Below are 21,313 nucleotides of genomic sequence, written 5' to 3' on the forward strand. Positions count from 1 at the left end.
CTCCAACCCGTCGTCTTCTTTCGCAGAGGACACTTAAATTAGCAGACTTCACTCCCCTTCTTCACTTGAAATATGTGCATTTGCTTCTTTTGTAATTAATTATTCCAAATTGCTGCAGCTAGTGCGCGATCAGAGACAGCGTCCAGGAAAAGTGGTGCCTCAGGTTCAGAACAATTTCAGGTTAAGAACGGACCTCCGGAACAAATTAAGTTCTTAACCAGAGGTACCACTGTTCACTAGATCCAAACCCTGCTCAGGAGCTCCAAACCTGTCAGACACAAAGCAGGCCTTTAAAATAGAGGTTGGCTTGCACCACCTTTTACCCTCAGGTCGCGTGGCTGAGCTGAACAGAGTTAGGATCCAGCTTAAGTCTCAGAACACCACTTTGGGGGGAAGAAGAAGAAGAGTTTGGATTTGATATCCTGCTTTATCACTACCCAAAGGAGCCTCAAAGCGGCTAACATTCTTCTTTCCCTTCCTCCCCCACAACAAACACTCTGTGAGGTCAGTGGGGCTGAGAGACTTCAGAGAAGTGTGACTGGCCCAAGGTCACCCAGCAGCTGCATGTGAAGGAGCGGGGAATCGAACCCGGTTCACCAGATTATGAGTCTACCGCTCTTAACCACTACACCACACTGGGGACTTACACAGGCCCCAGCTCAAGCTCAACCAAAGTTCTGCCATGTCCAAACTGCAGATCTTGCTATAGGACTGCCTCCTTACTGATTGGAACCAGTGTGGTTTAATAGACTATTGGCCTTTGAGTAGGGAAGTATCAGCCGTCAAGCTCACTGGGTAGCCCAGTAACCTGGGTAACCTGCCTCACAAAGTCCAAAGTGGAGCTGAGTGACCATATATGCAGACAGGTGATATACAGACATGTGATAATGATCAGAGGCTACAATTCTACACCAGTGGCCAAAATTGTGGAAACTTTTTGGAAAAAGTGTATTTCTGAGGCTTGATGGCTCATAACACCAGGTTTTTTTCAGAGTAATACCATAAAATTATATATCAACAGAAAGATAATTTAATGAAGAATCCTTCCCAGAGGGCTTTCCAACCCAGGCTGCAAGTATGGCCAACAGTAGCAGCCTGGAAATAGACAGCCAGAGTTGGGGGGAACGAAATGCAGATTCATGAGCGCTGGAAGCTGAAACAAATTCCTATCCCAATCTCCTTTCCAAAGTATTTCGTCTTCACCGGAATCCTGGCGATGGTGACCTGCGCCGTGTTCCTCCGTCTCAATTCCGTCCTCAAGCTCGCGGTGCTGCTCATTATGATTGCCATCTACTGCTTCCTGACAGAGACCATTTACGCTTCGCTGTTCCTGCGATACGACGACATCAATCACAATGGAGAGTAAGTGTTTAACACAGCTTTAAATGCTTGCAGCCCGGGATCTTTGATGACATTGAATTACCCCTCTTCCCTCTATAATAGACTGAAATCTGCCCTTATTCCCTTATGGGGGACACAAGAGCCCTTATAGAGTCCTTTGTAGGTTCTCTATCGGTTGGAGAAAACAACAGAGGCCAACCAGGGAATACTGAGAAGCAAAGCAGCTAGTAAGCCTGATCTTTATTGAACTGTTGCAACAGGGTGTCCCCTTCACACGCAAGAGGAGGACCCCGAACCAAGGTGTGCCCGCCCTTATATAGACATTTTAAATTGCCATGCCTGGAGTCCAAGACCACCCCCAGAAACATCATACATCCATCACAGAAGGGGTGTAGCTCAAGACCACCCCCCAGACACATCATACCTACATCACAGAAAAGGCGGTCTATAGCAGAAATCTGAGTGCGTTGTTTACCTCCTGTCTGGCAGGTTACCTGTTAATGCTAACTTGATTGGATACCCTGGGGAGCCTGGCCAGTCTTTTGTAATGATAAATACAGGTCACAGGCTCACCCTATTCATACACAGACATACCCTTAAGACAGGATTTGTGAATGAAAAGGCAATGGGGAGGCTTTTCCATTTCCCTTGACCTTGCAGATAAATCATTTGGTCAGTTTGGGAGTCAAAATGGTTTCAGGGCTGTTTTCCTGTGCTGCTTCAGACATGTGGTTTATATATTTATGTACGTGTTTGCTTGGTACATTTATGAACATTTATTATATATATAAGACCTTAATTTTTTTTATTTCACCTCCATAACACACCAGAGCACAGGTTTTGAATGCAGAATGTCCTGGGTTCAGTCCCTGGCATGTCCAGTTAGGGCTGGAAAAGCTTCATAGCTGCTGCCTGTCCGTGTAGACAGTACTGAGCTAGATAGACCAGCAGGATGACTTGGTTTAAGGTAGTTTCCTGTGTTTCAGTATACGGTACAGTTTGGGCAGTGTACTTTGCAACAGATCCAAGAACAGGCCTTTGTACCTTGGCATGAGTTTGTCTCCCAACTACTGAAAGCGGAATTGAGGGATCTGCAACAACTTTGGGGAACAACATGCAAATCATGCTTGGGAATATTTACACTTTGCGGTGGATTTCAATCAGGAGTTGAGCCTCCTGGCTTAAGAAACTTAAAATTTGTTTTGCTGTGTCAGATCAAAGCTCCATGTAAATGGATGGCGTTAGGAGCAAACCTGCCAAATTTGTTACTAATTACATAAAGTATTCATCAAGACAGTAACAATCTTGTAAGTATGTTGGACTAGATTTGCTCCCCACCTCCAAAATAAAATAAAATAAAATAAATAGTATTTTGGGGCCTTAGGGGGGAAAGGCAATTTTCTTTTCTCTGAGACATCTCTTTTTCATGTTACATGATTCATTTGTTTTTTGGTCCATTTGTTTTTTGGTCCATGACTATACACTCCATTTTTTTTACTTTTCCCATTGTCATGACTTAGCACTAGTTTCTACATTCAACCTTTTCTGGAGGAAACTACTGCAGACGATCAAGATGGGAAGCCCTTGCTTTGACTGCTTCCCTTGCCCCAAACTTCCTGCTATTGGAAATCTAGCATGTCAGGGAGAAGGGCTCAACTTGGGTTTATCCCTGGTAAGCTAGCTTTCTACACTCAGGGATTTTCTCTACCAGGGTCTTTTCAAGTCTGGAATTCCCCCTGACCCTCTCCAGCACTCGTGAACATATTGTGCTGACTGAAGTGCTGCAGTTCAGGGGAAGGGGGGGGGAAGCTTTGCCATTTCTGCTGGGTATATAAACAGATCCTTACACAACATCCTTTCGTTTCTTCAAATATCGAAAATAAAAATAGCCTTGAGAAATAGAGAGTCTTACCCGAGTCATCTCATATCTAGACAAGATAATTCCTTAGTGGTGCTGGGAATATCTCATCAGCTGGGAAACGGATTCATCAGAAATGAAAGAGGGTGTCCTTATTATGGATCCACAAATAGGAAAGCAATACCACGGATGGTTTGAGGTGTCAATCTTTTACTCCTATTACTGTCAAAAAATGCAGCTCTCTTGTCAGTTGCCGGCTAGGCTGTCGCATGGAAATGAGGATGGGGTGCAGGCATCAGGTGTGAATGTCTGAGAGAAGCTAAAGCTGTATTTCCCTCCCTCTCTCACTTTTCTGAACGCAGAAAAGTTAGGGCAGAACGAGAAATTGCCTTAATTATGTAGCAGGCAGCTTCAGGCCTTGCTTTTCCTGAAATAATCACAAGCAGAAGGGAACCCAATTCTTATTGGGAAGGCAATGTGTAGGAAGGGGAGGCTTATCTCTTCACATCCCCCTGCAATCCTTACTCCCCTACCCCTCTCACAGGTAGGAGCCTCACAAACACAGCCTCCTGAGGAACTGAAGACTACAAAACCCATGTTGGAGTGTGACTGTCAATGAAACACTCATGCACAAGAATTTTAGAGTCCTGCATAGAACTACCTGGGGCCTTTAATATAAGGTTACCAGGTTTTTTTTCAGTGAATCCGTGGGACGCGGGTGGCGCTGTGGGTTAAACCACAGAGCCTAGGACTTGCCGATCAGAAGGTCGGCGGATCAAATCCCCGCGACGGGGTGAGCTCCCATTGCTCGGTCCCTGCTCCTGCCCACCTAGCAGTTCAAAAGCATGTCAAAGTGCAAGTAGATAAATAGGTACCGCTCCAATGGGAAGGTAAACAGCATATCCGTGCGCTGCTCTGGTTCGCCAGAAGTGACTTAATCATGCTGGCCACATGACCCGGAAGCTGTACGCCGGCGCCCTCGGCCAATAAAGCAAGATGAGCGCCGCAACCCCAGAGTCGGTCACGACTGGACCTAATGGTCAGGGGTCCCTTTACCTTTACCAGATTTTTTTTCAATGAATCCAGGGACACTTTAGTTAATTAATTAATTAATCACTCCACATTCGGGATGTTGATGCTGCAGCGATGGCGGTGGCAGAGGGGCCACCGTTGCCTTGTCCTCAACCGCCACATTTCCCCTCCCTCCAAGGCTTCTATCGCCTTTCTCCATGAGCCTGGGCATCCCCTGAGTTCTTCGGTGTTGGTGGTGGGGAAGCTGTGTGCAGTGGGTCAGGCATGGGGAATGTGGAGAAGGAGGGCCAAGAGCAGTGGCAGTGATGAGGCGCAATGCCTCCCTTTCCATCGGAGCAGCCCTGAAATATACTCGGAGTCGAGTGTGGATTTCATGCTCTTTATTCAGCTCATAGTAGTGAGGAGGAATGGAAGTTCCCCCGAAATGTCTGCTTTATATACATTATTTATACAATGGGCCCCACGTGATTGGCTAATTCTGGGATTCTCCTGTAAGCCAATCAGATTATGGATTCACTTCTACCTGGAGCTGGATTGGGTGGCTCCAGTGGACCATCCGACTGCTGCATTCTGAATCCTATTGTTCTAGGACCAATCCGACTGCTGCATTCTGAATCCTATTGTTCTAGGAGCAACCAGACTGCTGCATTCTGAATCCTATTGTTCTAGGAGCAATCAGACTGCTGTATTCTGAATCCTATTGTTCTAGGACCAATCAGACCACTGCATTTTGGATCCTATTCAACTCGGTACATATCAAGCCCCAATCCCATTCCTACTTGTGTGCAAGCAGGAGGGGGCAGGGATCCCTCAGCTGGGAAGTGAGGCTTCACACTGCCTTTCGGAGGGAGGGTGGAGGCAGCCCAGAAACTGCATCTTAGACCCCCTGCACCACCATCATATCGGGACTTCCGTGCAGCTCCTGAAGCCAGCCAGAGCCAACTGCTCCGGGCTGCTGAGACTGCCACTGCTGCGTTTCCCGGGGACATTACATGAAATCTGGGGACATTCCAGGGATGGAATTTGTCTAGGGACTTATTCGCAAATCTGGGGAGTGTCCCCGGGAAACGGGGATGTCTGGTGTTAAATAGAGGGTGAACATATCAGACGACACAGCAATTCTTCAAACAGCTCTTGTTTATTCACGGGTCAGAACAGAACTGAAGGGTTCAGCCAGCCTGCTTATATAGAGCTCCACTACCATGCAACTGTAACCATTTTCTGTAACTATCCAATCACTGAACGTCACTTTCAATCCCTTATTTGCATATGTGGACCTAAGTGAAAATTATCTACAGTATCCCCCTGCTGGCCCAGGGTGAGAACTTCAGTACATAACATCTGGTAACCCTACTTTAATATTGATAGGACATTTGATGCCAACCACTTAGAGGTTTGGGGATTAAATGCTATAATGGCACCAGTGAGAGTTTATCCCCTAAAGCTCCTATGCATACCTAGTGCAGGAGCAGGGCCAGATTTAGGTTTGATGAGGCCCTAAGCTACTGAAGGCAATGGGGCTCTTTATATGTCTGGCTGTCCTTTGTCAACAACAAATTGTCTCTGTTTTTTGTGTTGAATATTTGCTATATGGTAATTTATGGACCTCATAGGTATCTCAAGCCATTTGCCCATGTTGCCATGCAATCAGTCCATGCAGAATATAGGCACCCTATATATAGAAATGAGCAAACCAGTGATATTTTAGAGAGCAGGCTAGCAGGCGGGGCCCATTGCTTACACCATAGGAGCCTACACAACACAAAACACTGTTGCTGTATGTAGGTTTTGTTTTATTAGTTTTTTATCTTATATTTTGGAAATGTACATCCAGGTTTTTCCCTTTAATTTTTTGGGGACCCCCAAGAGAGTGGGGCCCTATGCTATAGCTTGTTTAGCTTATACGTAAATCGAGCACTGTGCAGGAATCTCTGTTCTAGCCACAGTGGAGGAATGAAGAGATTAGCTTTGCATGCTGCCTTCCCAGTAAGAATTGGGCTCCCCTGTGTTTGGAGGTGTTGTTTGGTTTTATTATGCATTTTGTGTTCTAATTTTGTATTTTTATATTGCCGACTGGCCTGTAATCTTCAGCTGAAGTGTGGGATACAAATTTAATAACTAATAATAGCTTCACACTATGCAGTTAATCTGGACAGTGGGTTTGGCCCAGGCAGCCTTAGTTCAAGATAGATGCTTTCACTGTGATAAAGGTTAACCTTTTCCCTGCACATGGACCCTACAAGGCGGGTCTTTTATTTAATTTCTTTGTATTTGAACCTTTGCGATTCCTACTCTTTCTTTTTTCCCCCACCTTTTTTCTAGCACAGACTTTTTGGGGACAAAGGAAGCCTCCTTGCTCCTCATGGCCATGTTTCTGCTTGCTGTATTTTACCACGGCCAACAGGTAAGGCAAAGGGTTATTCTTTATTTCACATTTCCCCCAAAAGTGCAAAATATCCACAGTGGCTCCTTAGCAATTACCTTCCGACTAATGGCTGCCATTTGGAGCGAATAATGAAATATCAACCAGGAGAATTTTATGACCTTCAATAATTGGATGTCTAATTAACCTTAAAGAAAGACTGATTAGGGAGAAAAAGTATATTTCTCTATGCAGTTTTGTTCTCTCTCTATTTCTCTCTCTATAATCTAGGTCAGGGGTCAGCAAACTTACTGTGTCTCGGGCCATTGTCTCAAGTGTCGATCGCGCAATGGGCCAGAGCGCGGGGGAATGAGTGCCCATATGCGTGCGCACACACTATTTCCAGCGCACTTCTGGGTTGGAGGAGCATTGGAAATAGCTTGCGCGCATGTGCGCAGGCCTTCTCCGACCCGGATGTGCACCGAAAATAATGCTTGCACATGCGCGCAAGCTATTTCCGGTGCTCCTTCGACCTGGAAGTGTTGCAACACATTCCAAATTAATCAAATCCCAAAGCAGAGGTGGATGTAAATAGACTTTATTGTGAGACACAATTTGGGGGGGTTATCTGTGCCCCAGATGTTGAGTTCAGCAGAGACAGGGTAATTTATCCCAGTGGTGTCTGTGTTTGCATCACTTTGTTAAGGCAGGGGTGTGGTGCCCACAACCCACACACACTGCCTCCTTGGTCATGAAGTTGTGATGCCGGTTGCTTTCCTCTCCCTTGAAAAGTGCGTAGAGGTGAAGGAGGAAGTTAGAAGACTGACACTCTTCCCCACTTCCTGTTTCAGATCTATGTGCTTGCCAAGACTCAGATGAATTCTACTTAAATCTAGCATCTTTCCAGATCCCTTGGAAGTGTGTGCATGTGTGTGTTTCTCTCTCCCTCTTTTCCCTTGGAAGGGCTGGTCTTGGAGAGAAAGAAGAGAAGTGACCAGAGAGTTGTTGTTGTTTAGTTGTTTAGTCATGTCCGACTCTTTGTGACCCCATGGACCAGAGCAAGCCAGGCACTCCTGTCTTCACTGCCCCCGCAGTTTGGTCAAACTCATGCTGGTAGCTTCGAGAACACTGTCCAACCATCTCGTCCTCTGTCGTCCCCTTCTCCTTGTGCCCTCCATCTTTCCCAACATCAGGGTCTTTTCCAGGGAGTCTTCTCTTCTCATGAGTACTGGAGCCTCAGCTTCATGATCTGTCCTTCCAGAGAGTGGCATCCAAATGTCAAAAATCCAAATGTGCCCAGGAGCCTAAAAGAATTAGCAGCCCCTGCGCTAATGGGTGGTGACCATTCCCTCTTGTGGGAAAGGATGAAGCACTATGCTTAAGGACAATTAGGAAGATAGTCTTCTTGATACTTTCCCCTCTGGCTGCTTTTTCTGTTCTAAATCACATGCATGTTGTTGTTGTGGAGCTGACGTTATGTAAAACAGCTCGGGGGCCGGGTCTCCTAGATCATCATGCCTAGTTCAGATATTGTTGGACTGTAAGACCCATCAGCCCCAGCCATGATCAAGGATGATGAGAGTTGTAGTCCAACAACATCGGGAAGGTAGCATGTTGAAGAGGACTGTGCTATACAATCACCCATCCAGGCATTTTTCAGTCTCAAGACGGCTCTGAGCTTCAGATGCTGAGCTGTGCCATGTGCCTGCAAGCCATTCTGTGATCCAGAAAGTGTTCTTTCTGGAAGGTGAAGGTTAGCAAGTGCTTGGGACAGCAAGAGCCGAATCATATCCATAATCCAATACAGTGGTACCTCTGGATGCGAACGGTATCCGTTCTGGAGCCCCGTTCACATCCTGAAGCAAACGTAAGACATGACTGTGCGTCTGCGCGTGCGCAGGTCACATTTTGTTGCTTCCGCGCATGCGCATGATGTCATTTTGAGCGTCTGCGCATGCGCGAGCGGTGAAACCCGGAAGTAACGCACCCCATTACTTCCGGGTCGCCACGGAGCACAACCCACAAATATTTAAGCTGAAGTGTATTCATCCCGAGATATGACTGTAATCCACAGTGCCGTAGGGTTGCCACCTGCCCTGTATAACAAGATTGTCCTGTATTTCTACATAAAATGCTACATCCTGTATTGATAGAGTTTTGTCCTGTATTTCAGATCTCTCTCTCTCTCTCTCTCTCTCTCTGCCAAGTTAGGGATCCTTTCCAAATGCATGTGTGTGAAAGGTGTGTGAAAGGTCATATATTTAAGCTCTGGGTTTTTAGGCACAGAGAGATTTACAAACTCATGAGTATGTGTGTGCGTGGCAAATTCCAGAAGGACCATTCAGCTAGGCTGCAGTAGATTGTAATGGATTGCTTTGAAGTCATTTCAGCACCAGATTTGGAGTGGGGTGGGGAATGTCTCCCAGCCAACCCTCCCTGTCCTGTATTTTGCTAGAATAAAGTTCTAGCAAACCCTGCACCAATGGGGATTAACAGCAAGCAAGCATCAAATACTTCCCATTCTTGAGCTATAGTCCACCAGCAATTCTTTATGAAGAGTCCGCTTCTCCTCTCCTTTTTGTTCAAGGCCCAATCCGAACGCTAAGCAGGCATGCCTTTAACTTAATTTGGTCATTTCAGGTTTTCCCAAGACAAGACTGTTTGCTCCTAATAAGGTTTCTCCTAGATACATATCTCACATAGTCAATATGTCTGGAGGATGAGTTCTGCTAAGCCCTAAATTTGAAATAACAATCATAAAAAAAAGAGTTCCATTAGCCGTCTTTGGCATTAGTATAAATCAGATGTTTTTGGAGCAGAGACTTGACGCAACATAAAAGCAACGATTTCTGGAGCTGAATACAATATGCCCTTACAATGATTTCATTGCGCTCTGGCTTTCAGAGTTACGTTAAAACAGCATTAAAAGGAAAGGCAGCCCATCAATCTGCTATGAGTATTTGTTCCGTGCAAAAAAAGAAAGAAATAAGGAAAGCAAGTAAACATCAGTTTAAACAAGGGCAGAGCAAGTGTATTTTCTTTTTTCTTTTTTAAAGTTATCCTCGTTGCGCTTTAAAAAAATTACATGGAAAGCATGAATTTAACATTACATCCAAGTATCCAAAAATAAAAATAAAAATTAAAGAAAAAGAAAAAAAGAAAAAGGGGGGAAATTATAAATAAAAAGAAGAAAAAGAATTAGTCCAGAAACCAAAATTGTTCAAAGGGTACAAACAATAGTTTGAATATTCTATAAGCCAGGTTCTCAGAAAGAAATACATTTGTGATCCTTCTTTCCTTTCTTTCTTTACAATCACTTTCTTTCTGTCCTGGAAAACTAGTTTGAATCCCTGCTATCTTAGTTGACTTCCCTCTATCTCTTTGCGGCTTCAGCACTTAAGTGACAAATATTCTGTATTCATTTATTAACATCAGTTTCCCCCCCCCCCCATTATATCTGTGAGATTAATCTAAGCACAACCAAGTATTGTTTTTGAAACCATATTTTGTCAGGCAGTTTTTAAAGCAATCCCATTCCTTTTTTTACCTTGTCCCCTGAGTGGTCTGGAGCACGTGTATTTTCAAAGCTGGTGTGGAATGTTCAGATATAACACTGGTTATTATACATGCATGTTGTAAAGGGACCCCTGACCATTAGGTCCAGTCGTGGCCGACTCTGAGGTTGCGGTGCTCATCTCGCTTTACTGGCCGAGGGAGCCGGCGTAGAGCTTCCGGGTCATGTGGCCAGCATGACTAAGCCGCTTCTGGCGAACCAGAGCAGCGCACGGAAACGCCGTTTACCTTCCCGCCAGAGCGGTACCTATTTTATCTACTTGCACTTTGACGTGCTTTCGAACTGCTAGGTTGGCAGGAGCAGGGGCCGAGCAATGGGAGCTCACCCCGTTGCGGGGATTCGAACCGCCGACCTTCTGATCAATAAGTCCTAGGCTCTGTGGTTTAACCCACAGCGCCACAGGACCCCCAATCCTGCCATGGCAGGTACCCACATAAATGAGGCCTCTCTGCATAAATAGGGCATCAGCTGAGAAGAGGATCTGCTGGAGCAGGTCAATGTCCCATCTAGTACAGCATCCTGTTCTCACATTGGCCAACGAAATGCTTGTAGGACACCCATAGCCAGAACTCGAGCATAAACGCACTCTACTCTCCTGTAGCTTCCAGCAACTGGTATTCAGACTATGGAGGCAGAACAGAGCCATCTTGGCTAGGAGCTTTGTCCACACACACAGACACACACACACACACACACACACTTACAGTGGTGCCTTGGTTTAAGAACAGCTTAGTTTGTGAACAACTTGGATTAAGAACGCTGCAAAAGTAGGTGTTTTGGTTTGTGAACTTTGCCTTGGAATAAGAACATGTTTCGCTTCCTGTTGAGTTTTCCATTTGTAAATTGAGTCCCCCGCTGCTATGGGAAAGCATGCCTTGGTTTAAGAACGCTTTAGTTTAAGAACAGACTTCCGGAACGGATTAAGGTTGTCAACCAAGGTACCACTGTATATTTAATAAAAACAATTTTTAAAGCCCCACACGTTGCACTCCGACTCCTCGCTGTTTTTAATGAATGGAATGTACATTTTAAAGAGTTTAATCAATTGTTCTGTGCACGTTTGTGTTCACAAAGAAGGGAACAGGGGGCCAAATATTTTCATGTGGCAAGTGAGGGAGAAATATGTATTATTATTGTTATTATTATTTTGTTGAAAGTTAAGAACATTGCTACCAGCAATATATCCCAACTTCTATAGCCTACGTATTTGTAGGGGTATTGAAATGAGAGTCGTCAGTGACCTGCAGTTAAAAGTAGAAGTTGGCAAATGTGTTCTCTTTTTTGTTCTTCAAAATATGGCAACCCTACCTAACCTACCTCACAGGGCTGTTGTGAGGATGAAATGGGGAAGGGAAGGCCCATCTCCAAGTGAGACTGGTGTCTGATTCACGGTGCCTGACTTACATGCATTGGCTCATGTAATTAAAACCCTAAGTGGCTTAACATTTAATTCATTTCCCCTTCCTCTCCTCACCTCTACAGCTTGAATACACAGCCAGGTTGGACTTCCTGTGGCGTGGCCAAGCCAAAGAAGAAATCAACGAGATGAAGGAGTTAAGAGAGCACAACGAAAACATGCTGCGCAATATCCTTCCGAGCCACGTTGCCCGTCACTTCTTGGAAAAGGACCGAGATAATGAAGTATGTAATATTTTGGCTCTGGTTTCACCTGGTTTCATCTGTTTTAAAATCTTGTACAGTTGGGACTTCTCTTGTGATTGCCTTCACAGCTAGTGAAATTCCTGCTGCTGAAGAGACAAGCTGCTGAAAAGGGCAATAAAATGCCCCCTGCCTTATTTTCATCGCCTGCAAATTGAGGGGCATGCGCAGGGCAAATATGTTAGCCAGGTGACCCAAGAACATTCAACCCATAGTTTGTTTTGAACTATGGTTTAATGCGACTTGGGAACCAGGCCATTGTTATGCTAAACTACATCTGTTCTTGCTGTGCAGAGAGCACTCTCTGCATAGTTTGCCATTTATGCCTGTTATTTTCAGACTCTGATCTCTCAGCATAATAATCCCTTTTCTCTCTCTCTCAGCCTCTTTCATTATCATGCCTGCTGAAGATTTGTGAATCAGCTCACTGGCTTTTTCGTGCTTTAATGCAGAAAATGCTCATCTATGTAATATGTGAGCTTCAGTGCTCTCCAGGAAAGGGGAATGGAAGAGTGAACACTTTTTCATGCATAATCCCTAAGCTAGTGGGGGGCTCCCAACAGAATATTAACAACGCAATAAAACAAACATTAAAAACTGCCCTAAACAGGGCTGCCTTCAGATGTCTTCTAAAAGTCAGGTACTTGTTTATTTCCTTGACATCTGGATGCTGTTTAGTTGAAATTCCTGCACTGCAGGGGGTTGGGCTCAATGTCCCTTGGGATCTACGATTTTATGATTCCATGATATATAATGGTAGATGAAGAACTCAGCCGCATTAGTCAAAATACAGTGTCAGGGAACTGACATGAGAGCGAGAGGCGGAGGCAGGGCTCCAGAGCGATGCCGGAGAGGGAACCAGCAGGGGAGAAGGAATTCAGCGCAACACCAGTAGAGAAGGGAGGGAGATGGAGGAATTGGAGACTGGTCTCCAAGACCCTGCATCAGAGACTAGTGGAGAGAGCGCTGGCACACCCCTGCCTTCCCCTTACTTGCGCAGACGAGTTCCGCGCAGGGAAAATAGGAGGAGACTTGGGGTCAAACAGCTCTTATGCTGGAAAAGGTTCAAGAAACGCCCACTGACAGATTCTGCAAGCGACTGACCGGCCACGGAGTGTGGGCTGTCAGCCAAGGCATGGTGAACCAGGCAATCGGACACAACTAGCAGGCAACTTACGCACAAGTAACCCCTTACAACCATTACACAGTGTTATAAATGCGTTGTAACACTGTGACTCCAGATGGCGCTGTGAGCTGAAATCACAACTCAATTATATTTTCAATGGTGAGCTTTACAACGGTTTTTTTTTGTTGTTGTTGTTTTGGCAGAGCGTATTCAGAGTGTTTCTTATAGCTGTTTAAATCTATCCCTAGTATGCAAGGCTGGCCTCTGGCAACTGGCTTTGGCTGCCATGAAAGGGCTGCAAGGTTTAATGTATGTAAGATGTGTTTAATTTATTTAGAAGCCACCAATATAGCAAGGCCACTTGATACAAGCAAGAGCCTGCATGTGTGGGCCACTTGTCTCGCAGTGGCAAAAGTATAGCTAGCAATCATACAGCTTCTAGCACAGCACATTACTACAACAGGCAGAAAAACAATTAAGTGGTCAGCCAAGAACCTCTGCAATTTTCAAGTGGTCCAGTGTATGTATATGTCAAGTCTGGGAACTACTACTTTTTAATATTTTGTTGGAAGCTGCCCAGAGTATAAATACTCTGTGCAGAGTATTTGTGCAGAGTTGTTAAGGCAGCAGAGAGCATTGTTGGCTGCCCACTCTCCACCTTAGAGCAGATTTATGCCACAAGGTGCCATAGGGAGGCACTGGACATAGTAAAAGATCCATCGCATCCTGGTCACTGTCTCTTCGAGCTCCTGCCGTCGGGACAGAGATACAGGACGATGAAGACAAGAACGAGCCGTCTTCAGAACAGCTTCTTCTCCAGAGCGATCTCGGTCCTGAATGGGAAGCCTGGACTTTGAAAGTCATCTAATCTTCCTTGCTGTATTATACTGTATTGTTTTAATTAGTGTTTTTATAGTTGTTTTGATTTTGTGTGGAGTGCCCTACCTGGGTGGATGGAGCAGCCAAGTAATTTCGTTGTCCCCGAGAGGGGGCAATGACAATAAAGATATTATTATTATTATTATTATTATTATTATTATTATTATTATTATTATTGATCTACCTCTAGGGTTAATTGATGAGCAAGTATCAGACACCTGTTGCTCACAAGACATTCCTCTTGCTCACAAGACATTCCTCTTGCTTAACACTCTATGGCGTGTTAATTGCGGGCAAAGAAACTCACTGCCCGCCCCCTTCAGTCTGCTACCTACAATATGTCACTGATGTGCATTTTTCGCCTCTCTGTCTTTTTGCTCTTCGTTTATCCCTAGGAACTGTATTCTCAGTCCTACGATGCTGTCGGCGTCATGTTTGCTTCCATCCCGGGCTTTGCCGACTTCTATTCCCAGACTGAAATGAACAACCAAGGAGTGGAATGTCTGCGTCTGCTGAACGAAATCATTGCAGACTTCGATGAGGTAATTTCGCAGCCCTTGATGGCGTTTTTGGGCGTGTGTGTGCGCGCGCGCGCACAGTGGAATGAAATTTAAGGAAACAGGCAGTCAGGGTCGGGAGGCCTGGCATTTGCACCAGCTCAGTCATTACATTAGTTTAACCTCCATGCAGTGATTTCTGCTGCTTTTATTTCAATCTATATGGTAATGTGCTGAGGGGGTTTGGGGAGGCGGGGGTTGATAATGAGTTCTCGGGCAATGATTGGCTGAGCTGCCCCGGTGGCACAGAAGGCAGGTGAAAGATTTCCTCACTCCGATTGGCTCAGCTGCTCTCCTCCGAAAGGACTCCCGTTGCCATTGGCTCAGTCGCGTGCGTCCCACGGAACAGACAGAAGGGCAGAGGAAAGAAAAAGTCCAAGAAAAGCCCAAGAAAACAGAACAGCAAGGGAAGCTGGGATATTTGGGAAGCGAAGGTTGGAAAAGAAGCCGTAGGAGAAGGATATGTGAGAGGGACAGCCAGAAGAAAAAACATGCAAGCAGGAGACTCATAGTCGTGAAAGTCTGTATATTAATTTGAAATAAAATTGTAGAGATGGAAGGGAGCCCCCAAAGGTCCTCTAGACCAACCCCCTGCAGTGCAGAAATCACAACTAAAGAATCCCTGACACATAGCCTAACCTTTGGCTGCCAGACTCCAGTGATGTAAATATATACAGTGGTATCTCCACTTGCTTCGGCGCATATACACGCGGTATGGTAGAGTGCTTCTGCACATGCACACGCGCCAAAACTCTTCCGGGTTTGCCACTTTCACAACCTGAAGTTTACGTTACCCGAGGGCAACGTAAGCCGAGGTGCTACTGTATATATATATACAGTCGGGGGGGAAGTATTTGACCGTAGCTGTGAGAGACAGAATAACAACAGGAAAACCCTGACTTTTGTCTTCTGGGTTTCTGGGCTTTTTCCTGTTGTTATTCTCTCTCACACAGCTACAATAAACCTACCATTAAAATTATATACTGGTCATTTCTTCGTCAGAGGGCAAATGGGCAAATTTAGCAGGGGATCAAATACTCCCCCCCCCCTCAGTGTATATAGCACCCAACACAACTGCTTATTCTGGTAACAATGAGGCAAGGGAGATGACTCTTTGGCATACCAAGGGCCACATTCCCTTCCCGGCATCTCTGCAGGGGCCACGGATCAGTAGTGGACAGGGATAGAAGTGGGCAGAGCAACAAATGTAAATTTCACCATGTGCAATTGGCTAGTTTCCATACATGCCCCTCTCTGCCTTCCATCCAGGCTAGTAAGAAGCATCAGCAGGGCCATATTTAGCAGATGCGGCGCCGGGGTGCAAATATCCGCTCTGCACCCCCAAATTACCACAGATAGTGGGGAGGGGTGAAGTTGTACACTGCCAGCCATGGGAGGGGGTGCGCAACTCTCCCCCATGCTGCTGCGGGAAAGGCTTGGGAGGGAAGCTACATGCCCGCCAGCCATATGTTTGACGGGGAGCAGCTGGCAGGTGTGCAGGGAAAGGGGAGGCTGGCAGCAAAGACGCGCAGCTCCCCCACTCACTGGGGCACCCCTGAGAGGCCGGCGCCCTGGCGCAACGAACCACTAAGCCGTATGGGAAAGACGGCTCTGAGCATCAGAAGAGCTGAAGGGTGAATTCTATCCAGGACAGAAGCAGGGCAGGGAGCGATGTGGCCCAGGGAGAGGTTATGTGGCCTGGGGCCCTCCTAGGGGCCAGATAGAGAGAGCTAAGGGGCCACATTTGCTTCCCAGGCCCCAGGCTCCTCATTTCTGCAATATGTCTTCCCTGTGCTTGAAATGACACAGGTGTCCAGTGCTGGCATATGGCAGTGCTTCTCAAAATACAGTTTGTGCCTCGGAGTCCTGAGATAAAACTTCTGCTAGGTCTCCGTTGTTGCATTTCACCAACTTTTGTTGCATTTTTTGAGTTTCTCTCTCATTGGGCTCCCCCTCATGGATTCTGGGCTGCTGTGTGTCTTGGTTGTTGTTGTTGTTTAGTCGTTTAGTCATGTCCAACTCTTCGTGACCCCATGGGCCAGAGCACGCCAGGCACTCCTGTCTTCCACAGCCTCCCGAAGTTTGGTCAAACTCATGCTGGTAGCTTCGAGAACACTGTCCAACCATCTCGTCCTCTGTCGTCCCCTTCTCCTTGTGCCCTCCATCTTTCCCAACATCAGGGTCTTTTCCAGGGAGTCTTCTCTTCCCATGAGGTGGCCAAAGTATTGGAGCCTCAGCTTCAGGATCTGTCCTTCCAGTGAGAGGTTTGATCTTCTTGCAGTCCATGGGACTCTCAAGAGTCTCCTCCAGCACCATAATTCAAAAGCATCAATTCTTAGCCGATCAGCCTTCTTTATGGTCCAGCTCTCACTTCCATACATCAATACTGGGAAAACCATAGCTTTAACTATACGGACCTTTGTTGGCAAGGTGATGTCTGTGCTTTTTAAGATGCTGTCTGTGTCTTGGTTACATGTGCACAAATGTCAGGAAATGCAGATCAAAGGATGTATCAAGGAACAAGCGTGCCAGCTACCGGTACTTCAAAGTGCAATTCCTCGGGAAAGCCAGCGAGCCATTTCAGACAGTAGAGATGGGATGGTTGTTCCAGCTTGGCTCTTCACACTCTGGAGCCTCTACCTGGCCATCTTTGCCAGCTTGCCATTTCAAGCTGAAGGAAATAATGCTCCCTGAAACTCTGACTCTCCCCCCCCCCCCTCATTTCAAGGTGACATTTTGAGCAATTGTACAAATCTGTATAGATCGACAAGCCGAGGGCATGACAGAGGTAGCCTTTAAGACGGGAACGTTCAATAGCTTGTGTTGTAATGCAGCTCAGAGACATTTCAAAGAGGTGTTCAGCTTTTCAAACACTGCCGGCAATCCTCTCCCACTGTGTCCATCGATATAAAAACTCAATTTTATGCCCAAGTTCCTGTCCAAGCTATCGGTGTATTTATTAATGGCTTTGTTTTTCATGCTGCAGCTGGAGCAAAACAGCACGCTTTCAAAACGAAGCAGGTCCCGTCATATCCAACAATATTAGTAATTATATTAAATAATCATGAAATGCGTTTTACATGTGCTTTAAGGTGAAATGCGAACATATAACAAAAACAGCTAAAATAGTTCTTTTAAACAGTGCAAAGAACAACTGGAAATAGTGTTCATTTTGCATTGTTTTTAAACCTAAGACAAAAACAACTTCAAATGTTTCAAGAGGGGGTACAGACAATGTCCTCCCCTTATATCTCAGATATTTTGGGGGGACTTCAAGAAGAATATCTCTTGAAGAAGGCAGCTGCCTACTGGATATTTAAGGGGTAGGGTGACTTCTCAAATTACCTGGTCCTGATCTGGCCCTTATTCCATTTGAGCACTGTTAATGGAGAAATCTGAGGGCTCCCTTGGACAAAAATATAAGGACACCAGCCAGGAATACCAGAGCAAAACAGCAGCCAGTAGGCTTAGTCTTTATTGAAGACTGTCGCGACAGGACTCCCACCTGCCACAAAGTGGAACAAGATGGAAACCCCGAACAAAAGAGCCCCCAAACTTTTATTAGCTGCTAATCCCCATGTTACACTCCCCCAAACTACATCACTAATACATCATGATTACATCATGAAAGGGGAGGTCTAGGGGCAGTAATCTGAGCATCCTGGACCCTGCCCCATGGTTCTCCTTGCCCTCCACCAAACACCCATCAAGTGTAACAAAAAAAAATTTACATTTCCCTGTTTCCCAGCCAAGTTAATCACACGCTTTTGTCTTCATCTGGGTTTGTTATTTCTGGAATGGCTACCTGTCTGGCACTCAGGTATCAGGATGCCAAGAATTATCACTCAGGCAGAGGGGCTGCTGAGTAGCTGAGCTCACATGTCTACGAATTTCTGAAGTTTTCCCAGTGAGCCAGTACATAGATGCATTGATCAGTGAATTCTTACATTTGGTATCGTGCAGCAAAGGCCCTTTGAATAGATAAGAAGAAACTGTGACGAAGTGTTTTGTGGGGACAAATCACAAAAGCGATTGTGCTGGTTTTGGTAGTGGGCTGCATGTGCATGATATCTGCTGGAGGGGCAAACCCCTTCCCCCCAACCTATACAAAAATTCCTGCAACAGCACATAAGCGCAACACTGGCTAGGATTTTCCCATGGAGCCAAGAAAGTCAGAAAGCATCAGTCTCATTGAGAAACTTAACCTTCTATTCTTGCACTGACCGCTTAATTTATAAAGGATCCAATTAGGGGCGACTCCGGACATCGTTAGGTATATATAACGATCACTTTGGGAAGCAAGAGGAGGTGATGCAGTCCTTTGCCAGTTGTTAATCTGTTTTTGATTTGGAAACACAGTTGATTGACTTCCACCAGAAGCCTCTTTCAGCAGGAAAGGAGCTGAGACAGTTCAATTAAGTGCCGCAGCTGTGACCTCGCACAGCGAATGAAGTGTCTGGCCTTATGTTCCTGAGCCAATAAGAAGATAAGGATAGTATGGGGGGGGGTAAAGCCAGTGGTCCATCTAAGCCAGCATCTTCTACTCACAGCAGCCGCCCTGATGCCAACAAGGTAAAGGTAAAGGAACCCCTGACCATTAGGTCCAGTCGCAGATGACTCTGGGGTTGTGGCACTCATCTCGCTTTATTGGCCAAGGGAGCCGGTGTACAGCTTCCGGGCCATGTGGCCAGCATGACTAAGCCGCTTCTGGAGAACCAGAGCAGCGCACGGAAACACCGTTTACCTTCCCGCCAGAGCGGTACCTATTTATCTACTTGCACTTTGACGTGCTTTCGAACTGCTAGGTTGGCAGGAGCAGGGACCGAGCAACGGGAGCTCACCCTGATTCGAACCGCCAACCTTCTGATCAGCAAGTCCTAGGCTCTGTGGTTTAACCCACAGCACCAGGGGACTTCCGGGTTAGCGCCATCGCCTAATGGCGGGCTCCCTCCGATCTCCGGAGGGAATCTGCTCAGCAGGGGTCGGGTTCTGCCGCGGCAGCGACGCGGGGACCCTAAAAAACCACAGGCGCAGAAGCCTGTGGACTTGGTGACTCGGTGGGCACCATTTGCGCCCCCCGACCCGCGAAGGAGCCTTTTTAAAGGCTACGGAACGGGGGACGGGGAGTGGCATGGTGCTGAGAGCCCTCTGCTTCCCCTGCTGAGTGAAGCCGCATGCCATGGACGGAGAGCGCTGACTTTTTCCTTTGAACATCTGAATCAAAAGCAACAACCCGTGAGTAATATGGAATTTGGACTAAAAAGATAAATCTTCTTTTTGAATTTGGCACGATCGGGGAAGACGCAAAAAGGAAGTCCGTCTCCCCGCCTTGTAAACAACTTAAAGCAAGGACTAATTAACTAAGGTTGAGAGAATATCTTCTCCTTTACTGGATAAAAGTAATTAATTTCACGATTGGACAGTACAAATAATTTTGCTGGAGGATAAGAGTTGATTCTGAGAGCTGAAGTGTAACCCCCCGGGACCCGGGAGTGATCCTCGAGAGAGCCTGTTGAAAAGATACAGAGGACTTTGACAAAGTTGGGGAATAAAAAGAAACATTGTTTCTGCTGCCTTTGCCAGTTGGATTTGTTACAATTCGGATATAAACTGTTGAAAATAAAGAGAAACAAGTTATTTTGACTTTGGGACTGGAACTAGAAGGATAGTAAGTAACCATAATCCCTCTAGAGGGGGTTTTGGGACACTGCAAGAATGGCTGCAAGTGGAAAAATACTCATTGAGCTGAACAGGACTTTTTATCTCCTGGGAAAGCTTCGAGAACAGAGTGATATTTTGGCTACGAGGGTAATTACAATGAATGAAATAGTAAATAATTTCACTGAAACTGGAAGGGACTTGACTCAAGTCTTTGTTGCTGAACAAAAAGCCCCTGTAGCAGAAATAAAAGTCTTTGCAGCTGAGCAGGAAAAGAAATTTGATAAATCTGAGAAAGTGGAACAAGAGATATATGATGATCTGGAGGGAAATGAAGGAGGAGCTACAATGCTGCAGAAGGCTAAGGAAGGCCAGAGGCCTGGCAGGAAGGACATGAAGGAAAATAAGAACTGGATGATGAAAATTTGGTTTGAATTGGAAAATGAAGAACGGAGAGACCTCCCTATGTGGAGACCTGAAGACCTATGGATTACAAATTTGATCAAGAAGGAAGTTGGAGCTTTTGGGACATTTAGATTCAAAAGGATTAAGAAACAAGATTTGAGCTCCACTTATGAATATAGAGGCCTGGCTGGAAGAAAAATGGACATTATCGAGACAGGGCTTCTCCGAGATTTGAGGTTTTACATAAAGGACTACCAAAAAAAACTGGCAAAGAGGAACTGAGAGAGAATTGAGAGCCTTGGATGTAAGGTCTCCAGGCTGAGAGCAGATAGACTGATAAACATTGGGGATTGAAACCGGGAAAGTGGGGGGGAGTTTGGAAATCCAAAGGGTGTATAACTATATTTTGATTTATTCTTCCTTTTATTTTATTTTGTTTTGTTATGAGTATAAAAATGGGGAAATCGTGGAAGAGAACAGGGGTCGATCTTAGAAAAAGATTTTAATGTATAAAGAATGAGGACTATAAGGTAGAATTGGTTATACAAAATGAACTAAATATAATAATGAACTAAATATAATAAGGTCAAAATTGGGGATAAGAACTTGTTGAATTAAATAAATGGAATTGGAATACAAGAAGGGGAGGTGTGGGGAAGTCATGGAAATATGTCATTGAAAATAAGGCTTAAAAGGTGAATATTTTTCCTTTTTTAAATTTTCCTTTTTTTTCTTTGTTCGCTTTTTCCTTTCTTTTTTCTGTATCTCTTTTAAAAAAAAACAACAACAACCCACGGCGCCACCCGCGTCCCCTGATGCCAACAGGGAACCAGCAAATAGGACCCAAGCACAAACCCACCCT

The 21,313-nt window shown here is 45.6% G+C and overlaps 1 protein-coding gene across 2 annotated transcripts in view; it reads left to right on the forward strand.

Moving 5' to 3' along the window:
• The window catches only part of ADCY8 (adenylate cyclase 8), a 137,116-nt gene that overhangs the window by 105,624 nt on the left and 10,179 nt on the right, over positions 1-21,313 (forward strand). For both annotated transcript variants that reach the window (XM_083749011.1, XM_083749012.1), the window contains 4 exons: positions 1,190-1,362; positions 6,554-6,635; positions 11,650-11,808; positions 14,227-14,373. In XM_083749011.1, coding sequence (XP_083605137.1) covers positions 1,190-1,362; positions 6,554-6,635; positions 11,650-11,808; positions 14,227-14,373 — 561 coding nt within the window. The remainder of the gene's footprint in view (positions 1-1,189; positions 1,363-6,553; positions 6,636-11,649; positions 11,809-14,226; positions 14,374-21,313) is intronic.

The sequence above is a fragment of the Podarcis gaigeae genome, assembly GCF_964106915.1.
Source record: "Podarcis gaigeae genome assembly, chromosome: 7".
Classification (NCBI taxonomy): domain Eukaryota; kingdom Metazoa; phylum Chordata; class Lepidosauria; order Squamata; family Lacertidae; genus Podarcis; species Podarcis gaigeae.